Source organism: Hypomesus nipponensis, chromosome 15 (genome assembly GCF_054491055.1).
Source record: "Hypomesus nipponensis isolate SF chromosome 15, ASM5449105v1, whole genome shotgun sequence".
Classification (NCBI taxonomy): domain Eukaryota; kingdom Metazoa; phylum Chordata; class Actinopteri; order Osmeriformes; family Osmeridae; genus Hypomesus; species Hypomesus nipponensis.
The window spans coordinates 6,022,686-6,034,317 of NC_140375.1; the positions used below are offsets into that span (position 1 = coordinate 6,022,686).

The window sequence follows — 11,632 nt, forward strand, 5'->3', positions numbered from 1 at the left end:
AGGGCCCGTTAGTTTAGCCACTGTCCTGAAGCATAGAGGGGTCTTGTTACCTGAAGTGTAAACATACTGCTTGACCATCAGATCAGGTATCTATACACACACACACACACACACACATAGCTTGAGGCGTGAGGGTGTGTTTACCTGTCGTTGTGCCTTGATAGAGTGATTCCACCCCCCTTAAGAAAATAGATTGTTTTGGCTTGTTTGAGTATGTGTCTTTGTGAGTGCATGTGTCTGAGTGTGTGTGTGTCTGAGTCTGTGTGTGTGCCTTAGCATGTGTGTGTGAGCGGATGTGTGTGAGCATGTGTGTCTGAGCGTGTGTGAGCGTGTGTGTGGCTGATCCCCCTGAGGTGAATCCTGCTGGTGGGGTGTCCTCCTCCTCACCTGTTCAAGACATGTCAACAGATAAACTGCGTGAAGAGCAAACACAAACATAGACACACACACACACACACACACATTCACACACACACACACACACACACACACACAGACACACACACACAGACATGCACAAACACAAGACTCAAACACATACTCTCACACACAAGCACACACATGTCCATGATGATTAAACAAACCAGACTCCCTACTGGTTCACTACTGTCCCTGCGCCAACGTAATCATAGCAACCATGCACGACACACACCCATCTGGAGAGTCATCCCTAGAGCCTAGAGAGGCATGCTTCACAACAAAACAAACGGAACTAAGATTTTCATTAGACACCCCATACCATCAACAGGGGGTGTAAGCAAAAGGTTTGGTTTAAATCTCTGGGTGAAGAACTGGGTTACTTTTGACATGCTTTGCACCTGTACATATAGCATTAGCATGACAAAGCTAACGGAGGCTACAATGACTGGCCTGAAAGAGAGGTTTGAGACAGGCTAAGGAGCTACTTTTCATCTGCTCTGACTGACTGGCGACCACGTCAATGCAGTACCGTTCCTATTGTGGAAGAAATTTAGATTTCCTGTGTGCTTACATTATTCACTAATCAAGAGAACTAGTCATTGGATACTAGTTAGTATGTTATCATGTAAGCTTGCTATTAATAAGAGTAGATTGTGTCTATGTGTCAGGGTTAATAGATGTTTGAGATAAGGAGAAAGTACTGGCTAAATGGTCCTTGTCATGACTACAAGGAGAGCTCCAACTATGTGTTGGGAGCTGTGAATCTCTTTCTCTGAGACTGTTGTAACGTCATTACTGCCTGACTGTCACTATCTATGTTTACATTCTTGTGCCCTATAAAAGATGGTCCTCTGTCCTTCAGAGTAGAGAGAGACTTGATTGAGACCTAAGCCTGGTGTTGTGTTGTCATTTATTGTCAGAGGTCTGGTTTTCTCTCCCAATCTGCAGATTGATAAATACTTATTAAAATCCAGAACTCAACTGAACTTAGTCACTCCGTTTATGAAGAGACGGACACAACCCTTTCTTCATCACTATAATACAGCTTTTGTTGAAACAGTCTTTTGTTTCAGGTCCTGGAGTGTATGTGTTATGTGTGTGTGCTTGCGAATGTGTGTGTGTGCATGCGTGCATGTGGATGTTTAGGTGCATGTGTACGTTTTAGCGACACACGACAAATTTATTTTTGGAGGCCTGTTTTGAGGTCTGTTTCGAGGCCTGGTTTGGCAGGAAACCATGCATTGTAGGCAGGATAGGAGCTTCTTCATACATTCCCACACAGAGGAACATGCGTGCGCACACACACACCCTGTGTGTTGGCATGAGTGATGAAGGGAGGTGGAGAGGTCTGGAGAGGTCTGGGGTGTGTGGACGGGGGTGGGAGGGCAGCAGGGGGGGGGGGGGTCAGAGGAGTGCCTCCTGACACTGTTGTGATTAAGGATTAGAAAGGGGGGGGAGCACGGATAGCCCTCTCTCTTTCTCCTGCCTAAACAATCACCCTCCCTCCCCCCTTTTCCTCCTCCCTCCTCCCCAAAGCCCTTCCCCCAGCCTCTCGGTGTCTCCGCTCCCCCCCCCCCCACTCCTCAACGGGGGAGGGGGAGGCATTGTTAGTCAGCCTTAAAACTCCATACTGATTATGCTCTAAAGCCCCCATTACCCCAGCTGAGAACTCCTCTGCTCCACCCCCCCCACCCTCCGCCAACCCCCCTCCTCATCACCCCTTCCCCTCCACCTCCACTCCTCCTCCACCCCTCTTTCTCTCCGCCCCCCTCCCTCCTACCCACACAAACCCCCTCTCCCTGGCTCCCCCCAGTTTGCAGCCTCTGTGACGTTAAACACTGACAAGCCTAATGCTCCCCTCAACAGTACTCTAAACAAACCCTAAACAAACTCCCAGGTGCCTGTTTACCCCACTAATGGCTTGTACTGAGGACCAACAGGTTTGGGAGTGTGTGTGTGTGTGTGGGGGGGGGGGGGGGGTGGTCCGTGTTTAACGAAACTGAACCAGAGTTCTAACCATACCACTAACCATATGTAATTTACGCTAAATGCTGTCCTTCCTATAACCAATGGGGAGAAAAACCTCTGGGTTGTTCCACTGAGTAATATTTTGACGTTATGTTGTAGAAATGATTATCCTATGTTTTAAACGGATTCACTTTACTCAGCTAATCCAGTAGTTTTTTTTCTGTATCCCCTTTTAACGAGACCGACGAACAGCTTAATTAAACATTGTCTTTATGTAAACATGCTCTCAAGAACCCTTCTGGTGACCTCTGCCCTGTCCACAGGACAGTTCATGACATCATCTTGTTCTGAGAGGCCGTGCAGACCGCAGACGGGGCCCAACCCAAACAGTTACCGTCTCTGGGCCTTTGTCCCTGTCTGAAGTTATGTTTCTGAAGGAGTTGCCTGAAGGATGAGGCTGGAAGAGCTAAAGAGTTTGGTCATAAGACCCTCCAGTCAGCCTGCTCTCGGGCTCCAGAGGGCCCTGGACTCCGCCTCCCTGCCCATCAGGAGGACTGATGGCCTGGCATGGGGAGCCCTCCCCCACCCTGGCTCTCAGCTCCCCCTTCCAACAAAGGAGAGAGGCTTGTTAGAGTGGGGCTTCATAGTGAAGGACCGCCTCTCTATAGAGCTGGTCACAGCTGGGGTTCTATCAAGATTAGGAAACCAGACATAACCAAATGTTTCTTCATCCTTGTTTTACAGTTGTTATAAAACCAGTGGTTGGCATGAGGAAACCGACTGCCTAGTGTCTCCTTCCCCTCACCGTTAACCCACCAACAGCCTCTGTTCGCACAATGCCAGGCCTGGTGGTGGCTCCAACCAGTCCTCTGCCCTGTATTTAAATCTGCAGCACAATTATCTTCAACTCAATTCACTGTGTTAATCCCAACGGAAATTCAACCCCGGCCATAGCCATGTTGTTACAGGCTAATCTTGGCCCTGGGTTTCCAAAATGTCTGATTGGTGAGAGTATATCGCCGTGTTATTGCGAGCATGCTGTCCTGACTCTCGTCTCACCTCACACACCCCTGTTCTGTTTTGTCTTGTCACCTCTTCACTTCTGGCCTTTCATGTTTCATGTCTTCACAGGGGAAGTTTCAACACCTCTCATATCAAAGGCCTTTCCCGAAGCTAACTGTCTCCTGTCTGCAGTGTAGCAGTGACAGGGGAGCTGGCTATCCTAGGGCTGTCACTCATTTGCGAAAGGCCTAATGTTTTTATGTGATTAATTTAACTTGTAACTTAACTACTCTTGGTAAATGTAGCCTTTGAGTTGGCTACTCTCATGCAACCATGAATGGGTCTATATCAGCTTTCACGCACATTCACGTTTTGCCTCATCTCTCTGGGTCGTAGTTAAGTTCTGACTTTCGCCGGGTGCGATACTTTCGAATGAACACATCGATGTTGTATGTGATTTTTTTGTCTTTGCAATTTCATTTGGCAACATTTGCTTTTTTCAAATTAGGCCTACCACTATACAATTTCGCCACCATCCTTAGAAATGCTGTGACAGAAAGCGTAATTTATGCTCGTGGCAGACTCGTTGGGGTGGATGCAACTGTAGCAATTAGTCACGGGGCAGTTTTATGGGCTAACAAGTTAGGCTATCTAAAACGTTTCTTGGTCTCTATTATTCAACACGATAGAACCAACAGGTTGTTTTGGCATTCGAAACTTTGGTGTGCGATTAACTTACTAAGAAACACAAGAGCACAAAACAAGTAACATAACATCACACTTTCTGCATTAGGCATGTTTGTGGGCGGGATAAATAGAAAGGAGAGTTGCGGAGGCGTGGTCATCTCGTACAGTGGTGGCATTAAAACCACGTGTACCCACACACAGGGAAAAATTCGCATCAGACAACTTTGGAAACTTATACTATACGAAGCAAGCTTTCTAGACAGTCTACCAACTTAAACCGTCACTTCAGAGGGGATCTAAGATTCTGTTAGCGGACATGCCGTTGTATGCACTCAATCAGTTTCTTGATTTGGAAGAGGTTATGTGCAAGGTAATTTGTTTATCACTACTTAAGCTAGTAACGTCAGCGCGTGCTTGGGAATGTGGATGCAGTTAGATAGCCGTAGCTAGCGAACGCCAGCTTCTTCACACGTTGCATGCATGCACAGAAAATAGCTATATATTATCTAGCATTGGCTTTAACTTGACTTCATATTTAGGATTATGCAGATTCAATCCGTGTGTACGTACATTAAACATAGCTTCACTGTGGGCATGCTTTTATAAATTAAGCTTCCCCAGTCCTCAGATGGAAAGGCAACCATCGTTAGTGCCTCTCTTGTGCACGAGTAAAGTTAGCTTTTAGTAACGTCCGTTCGCTAAACTGTGAGATTGGCAAATATCAGCTTGCTGCTCGTGTGTGAACCAGTAACACAGAACAAAAAAACTGCTTAACACAACTTCCGTGATCATACATCCATACTTTTCACGCTGCACAGAACACTTGTTGCATTGGCAAGGTCATGCAGTGTCTACCAACGCAATAGGAAGCTACATATCTTTGACAAGTAACTCTGCTACACCCATCGTGTTCATTGTATAAAACAAATGGTCATTCTTTTTACGTCTACAGCTTTGGAACTTTTTTGTGCACTTTTTGAATGGTCACCCTGATACGGATTCAAAACATATCTCTTAACCAGCTATCTAGGGCAAGTATAATACCCGATTAACCGCTGCCATTGTAGTTGCTTTTTTTTTTGTTATTCGTGCACTGTAGAGGCACATCTAGCCAGTTAATTTGCAAAACGGTAGCTAAAATGAGCTGAGCAAACATCTTTTGATCAAGCACGCTTCGAAAGTCAACAGGTAGTTTGGCAATATACACAAGCTAGCGACCGAGAAAAAATAGCGCTATAAGTGTGTAGTGACAATTTAGACTTTTTTTTAAACCACTAAAATGCAACGCTTTTTACATCTTGGAAATCTTTACGTTGGAATAAACTAACATTAAACTATTACTCAGTGGTAAGATTAACTAGGAATTGCATTGGTACGCTGTTTAACCAACCACGTCAAACATTGACTGCGTTGTTTAGATAAGATCAGATGTTGACCATCACGAGTGCAATGCACCTTACGTTACTCCACAGTACGATCGCCTTGCATAGTCTTTACGTTGAGGTTCCCTGATACGTCCTAGTTAGTATCTAGGTAGTGAAGGATGTATGTAGTATTCTGTCATGCCATGTTTGGTTAGTTATTTGCTGTAGGTGGATGAATGTTATGTTGGGAAGAGATGAAAAGCCCATTGCTGTGAGCAAATACTGATGTTTCTCTCTTATAGCAGCTGCTCAGTCTGGATCTGAGAGAAACCACCGGACCCCCAGGCCTTCCCCAGAGGCCCATAGGCTACAAGAAACCCAGTGCTCCGTGCTCCCTGTCCTCCCTCTCCTCCTCCAGCTCTCCTCTGTGCCCTGACCCGCCTCAGCCTGCAGCCCTGGCCTCCAGCCACTGGGGGCAGCCCCTGGAGCGCTGGAACAGAATGTCTTTCTGGGCGGAGCGCTCTGTCAGCATGGTGGAGACCGGTTCCAGCAGTCTGGGCTGGGCTTCCTCTCCCGGTGAGCCCAAACAGCCGGCATCTCTCAGCCCTTCTCTCTCCTCCTCCACCCTCCTCACCTCCCCCACATCCTCCTCTTCCTCCTCCATCTCCTCGCGCTACAAGACCGAACTGTGCCGCACCTTTGCCGAGAGCGGAATCTGCAAGTATGGGCCCAAGTGCCAATTTGCCCATGGGCAAGACGAGCTGCGGGATTTGAACCGGCACCCCAAGTACAAGACGGAGCCGTGCCGCACCTTCCACACCATCGGCTTCTGCCCCTACGGCATCCGCTGTCACTTCGTCCACAACAACGAGGACGACCTGGGGCCCCCTGGCCGCCCGGGGCCTTCCCGCACTCACAGACCCCCCGTCTTCAGGCACAGCTTCAGCTTCGCCGGCTTTCCCTCGGCCCCCGCCCTGGAGCCATCCTCCCTGCCCTCCCCATTCCTCCGCACCCCCTCCTCCTCCCCCCCGGCTGCCGACATCACAGACCTGCTGTCACATGCCTTCCAAGAGGAGGACTGCGTGTTCGAGCCCGCCCCAGCCTACCCCAACGCCCAGGCCCGAGATCCCCAGTCTCAGTTTCTCCCCTCGCCCGACTCCGCGTGCAGCCTGTCCCCTGGGACCTGTCTCCTGGAGCAGAGCCCCCCCGTGGGGCCCACCCTGGGGGTCCGCAGCCTGTCCTACACCTCCCTGTCTGACCAGGAGGGGGCGTGTAGCTCGGCCAGCAGCATGACCGGCTCGGATTCTTCCGGAACAGACTCCAGCGGCCGCCGCCTGCCCATCTTCAGCCAGCTCTCTGTCCCTGACGACGGCTTCGTTAGCGACGCCTGCAGCGCCAGTTTCTTCCTGTAGGGGGTGGGGCGTATTGCCACCCATCCCCTTCTGGCCAACACAACCACCCACCACCCAGTCTGCTGGTGAAATAGTTTTAAAGAGACAGTGACTGTATACCTACTGTGTAGTATTGTATTGTACAGGCAGATGCTTGGGACAAAAAAAGTCTCCTCAGTTTCACCACAACAAATGACGCTGCTGAGGGTGCTACTCGTCAATTGAAACGGTGACGGAACCTTCCAGAATGTCTCGTAATGTAGATGCCAAAGACTTGTGTCTGCCTGGTGGTCAGCTTTTCCACAAGACGGTGGGGAGACATTAATATGGTATTTTTTTCCTAATATATATTTCTTTTTTTCTTTTTTTTTTTTTTACATTAGCTGGGGGAAAGTTCTGTTTTCCACTCCAGTAATGAATACCTTCCTGACTTCAGAAAGGTATACTTTTTTTTTCTTCTTCAAACTCACGTGTTTTAAATGAACTACTGTGCCCGTGAGCTGTTAGGCAGGTTCATTGTTCCGAGTTCGTCAACCCGCAGTCGGTTCTATTTTAGATCAAAAGCTTGAATCGGTTTCCTGACTTGGTGAGTGCAGCTGGTGAGAATGGATCAGAGTTTTCACCCATGTTGTTGTTTTCCTGGTCTTTGCCAAATCAGTTAGACTTTTGCTAAATGCAGAAGCTCTGAAGACGGGGTCGGGGGGTTTGGATGGACCTCTCAGGCTTGTGCGCGCTCTCTAACCTTTTCAGTTGTGATGAGCAGACCTGGGTGTGTTCTGTAGAACTGTTGTAGGATCAGCCGAGCTCTGTATCTCTCCTGTCTGCTTCATCAGACAACATGACCAGACTGAAGGGTTCTGGATGTTGTAGACCTCCCTGAGTTTCCTCAGGAGCCTAGTGGATAGTGTCTGACATTTTGGTAGCTGGTTCTCGCGAGGGTCTTTCACATCCTATTTAAATGCCTTTTCGACCAACTTGTTTCCAGCATGTTTAAAGTTAAAGCAGAATCTTTAGTAAATTAATTTGTTTAATTTATTTTTAATGTATTTATAGAGATACTTTTTTTGAGTTTTCTGTATTAAGTTTAATATATTGTTGGGGTTTTTTGTACTTGAAATAAAATGTTCTTTTTTTAAAAAGATGGTGGTTGTTCGTAATAAAAAGATGCGCTTCAGACGTTCTTAGTGGTGTAATCTGTTCCTAAAATAAACAAGCTAATTATAGGCACATCATACACATGTATAACTAGTCATATAGAACTCTCAGTAATCACCAGATAGATTAATCTTCTTAATCTCTGGTGTCCTTTGCTACCCCCAGAAGAGTGTTTGTGACTGTGTAAAGAGTTAGTGTGTGTGTGTGTGTGTGGGAGTAGCCTTGCAGATCAGATTTCATATGGAGATAAGATGGCTTTGTTTCTTCTCTAATCTGTCCTCCTGGGTCTCTGCTTCCTGCTGAGAGAGAGAGAGAGAGAGAGAGAGAGAGAGAAGGCCTTCACATACAAGCGGTATCTTCTCAAAACAAATTGTGGTTATACTGTCCTGTTTACAAGCAGAGCGTTTAACATATTGCCATAGAAGTGCACCCAAACCAACCTAAACACTTAAAACAGACAAGAAAAAACTAATGAATGGAAGAATCCTTGGGAGAAGCAATCCAGTGAGGCATCCCCTCCTCCAGAGATGGTTGTGGACAGAAAGGTGAAGACCATAGGCTGAATATATGCTCCTCATTCTGCTTCTCCATCCTCCTGTCCTCTTCTTCTTGGGTGCTTTTAGCCTCTTAGTTTCCATTGTCTTTTCTCCTCCGCCTCCATCTTGTGTGTCCACACGTGACCTTCTCTCCCCCTGGTCCTCACAGCAGCTGTCCAGATCTCACCAGAGACCAGATGAATATTAACTAAGATGTAAACCAGCAATGGCCTGATATAACCCCCCCCCCCCCCCCGCCTACACAGACACTGTCACACTAACACCCCCCCCCCCCCCCCACACACACACACAGAGTAACACACACACACATCATACACAGTCACCACCATACACACCACCATGCAAACACGCCCTACACACAGTCACAGAATCATACTCCCACAAACACAGTCACTGACTCTCCCATCTCCCTTTCTTGAACAAAAACACATAATCATCTTTACGAACAAAGTCTTGTGAATGCCATCCCATAATGGTTGCCCTTTTTAACGCGTTGATCTTCTGCTCCCCCGGTCAGAACCCCCAGTTCACCGCGGCAACCACAAAGAGTCCCTGGAGACAATGAGGAGGTTGGCGGGGATACTTTACGCTCGGCTGTTCAGGAATGGGACACAGATATAGTTCATCATTCCCTTGTCAACAGGACAATAAGATGGGCTGACTGCCATGGAGAAGGTAGGGGCTGGGAAAGGGTTAAAAATGTCTGCCTGTCCTTTATCATGTGGTTGTTGTGTGTGTGTGTGTGTGTGTGCGTGTGTGTGTGTGTGTGTGTGAAACAGAGAGAGAGGTGCTGGTGGGTTGTCCTTGCCTCTGTGTGAATGTGTGCGAGTGTGTGTGTGAAAGAGACTGGTGCTGGTGTGTGTGTATGTGCACTTGTTTGGCTCTGCCTGCGTACTTTGTGTGAGTGTGATCTGGTGTGAGACTGGTGGGTGTGTGTGTGTATGTGAGAGTTGATCTGAGACGTGTGTATGTGTGTGTGTGTGCGTGTGTATGTGTGTGTACAGGGCTCTGAGAAAGAATCCCCATCGCCCAGTGAGCTGGTACAAAAGCAGCAGCATTCCCTCACAGAGCAAGCCTGTCTGCAGGGCCAGCAGATGGCTCATTCAGAGCACGGGTCGACCATATGGTCCTCCCAAAGACGGGATCTCCTCCAGGGAGGGGGGGGGGGGGTCATGCCCCCCGCATGTATCCCTGAGAGGGAAAGGGGAGTGGAGCGGTGGGGGGTGGGAGGAAGAGGGGATGGAGGAGGGGTGGGGGTGAGGGGGCGGAGAAAAGGAGAGAGGAGGGATGTGGGGGAGGAGGCAGGGAGAAGGGAGAGGTGGTGCTGGGTGTCTAAACAGATGAATGCAAACAGACTTCCACCCCCAAAGTGTCTTTCCCAGAGGGTGAGTCAGTGGAACACCTCAGTTAGAGTGGCGATTCGCTGTGGAGGTGGAAGGAAGCTGCCTGTTTTCCTCTTTGTTAAGTGGAACCAGCGAACTGTTTGGTCACTGTGCCTCTCTTAACCCCCGCATGCACAATGAGCTCCAGATGACTTCTGTCATGATGTTGGAACTTTCTTCTGTCAAATTGGAAGATACTGACAGTAACATGTTCGGTTGTCCAATAAATATAGAGATAATCCACGTATTTTAGATTAATTTAATTTGAACTTAATTCAATTGTTAATATGTGAGCACAGATCAACAAGTAGGCAGATACACCATGGAAGCAACAAGTGTCCTGCCTTTTCCACATGCAGTATCAACGCCAGCCACTAGAGGTCAGCAAAAGGCTGTGGAATCTTCACATCCCTCCTGGCTTCCAGATGAGACATTATAGATAAACACAGACTTAACTTCCTACTATGAGAATTGTAGAGATAGATGTAACCTACAGTCATATATCTGATGGTTGTTAACACAAAGTGCTTTTGTCACTGTTTACCACTGATTGTAGGGTATTGATTGTAAGGGATTGATTATACATGTACTTGTAAGTCACTTTGGATAAAAGCGTCTGCTAAATGAACAAATGTTATATAATGTGTGTGTTTGGAACCGGATCCTAGGACTTCCTGTCAGGCAGAGGAGGTGAGAATGGTGTGACCTCTGACCCCTGACCCTGGCAGCCCCTCAAGGCTGCGTTCCTAGTCCCCTTCCTGTCTGGCCCCTTCTGACGTCATCCTCAGGTCCACACATGACACAACGACGATGACATTGTCTAAAGACAGGAGGTCAACGCCTTGGTCACATGGTGCCAGTACAACAACCTCTCTCTCAAGACTTCTCTCATCTGCAAGAGTCAGGGGACGATCGTGAACATATGGAGGTCGGTAATGTGGCGGGGAAGGAAGGGTTGTTATGTGTGTTAGTGTGTGTGTGTGTGTGTGTGTGTGTGTGTGTGTGTGGGTGTGGGTGTGTGGGGGGGGGGGGTTCGACGTCCTCCGTGTGTTCATCAGTGAGAATCTCCCCTGCTCCAGGCAGTCTGTTGTTTTTGTGGCAACAATCCCACCTCAAACCTACCAATCAGAATCTCTGCCTCCTGTCATCCAGGCCCGCCCTGACGGGTGCTGACCATCACCATGTCCATGGCTTCACTTCCTCTTCCTGCAGGGCTCACTTCCAGTCTCTGACAGACAGGGCAGCAAGAGGCAGGAAGTCCTGGCGGTCTTCTCAAGGGCCTTATTCTGCTTTCCCCCTCGCAGCCGTTCTGTCTTTTAATCTCCACCTCTCTTTCCGTCTGTCAGTCTCCCCCTCTTTTTCTGTCTTTCAGTCTCCACCCCCCTTTCTCTCTCTCTTTTTCTTTCTCACGTTCAGTCATTCCAGTTTTTTTCTTGGTAAATGATTGCCATGAAACACCTTCTTTGAAATTGAATAGATGTTCATCATCCTTCATCAGCTATGACACAGAATAACAGCCTCAAGGGTTTCTATAGATAATGGGGTCCGTCAAAGAGACTGATGCCGTGGGAGGATAGTTGCATCACTTCCTTCTTTGGTGTTTGGGTATTATTTTATGTTTAACACTTCAGATCACAAATGCAACTACCATACTGATTTGAAATGACAGTTTGACTTTGAGTCAACTTTGAATGCCAACTGTCACC

General features: G+C 47.9%; 1 protein-coding gene across 2 annotated transcripts; it reads left to right on the top strand.

The window, feature by feature from the left end:
* Window positions 1-4,217: 4,217 nt before the first annotated feature.
* Window positions 4,218-8,004, top strand: LOC146257178 (mRNA decay activator protein ZFP36L1). Of its 2 annotated transcripts, none has more exons than XM_084673399.1 (2): window positions 4,218-4,447; window positions 5,744-8,004. In XM_084673399.1, the coding sequence occupies exons 1-2, from the start codon at window positions 4,394-4,396 to the stop codon at window positions 6,851-6,853; spliced, it is 1,164 nt and encodes a 387-aa protein (XP_084529525.1). In that variant the 5' UTR covers window positions 4,218-4,393; the 3' UTR covers window positions 6,854-8,004. The 2 variants fall into 2 exon arrangements, with proteins under 2 accessions (XP_084529525.1, XP_084529526.1); XM_084673400.1 differs by having other exon boundaries at window positions 5,747-8,004.
* Window positions 8,005-11,632: the final 3,628 nt, after the last annotated feature.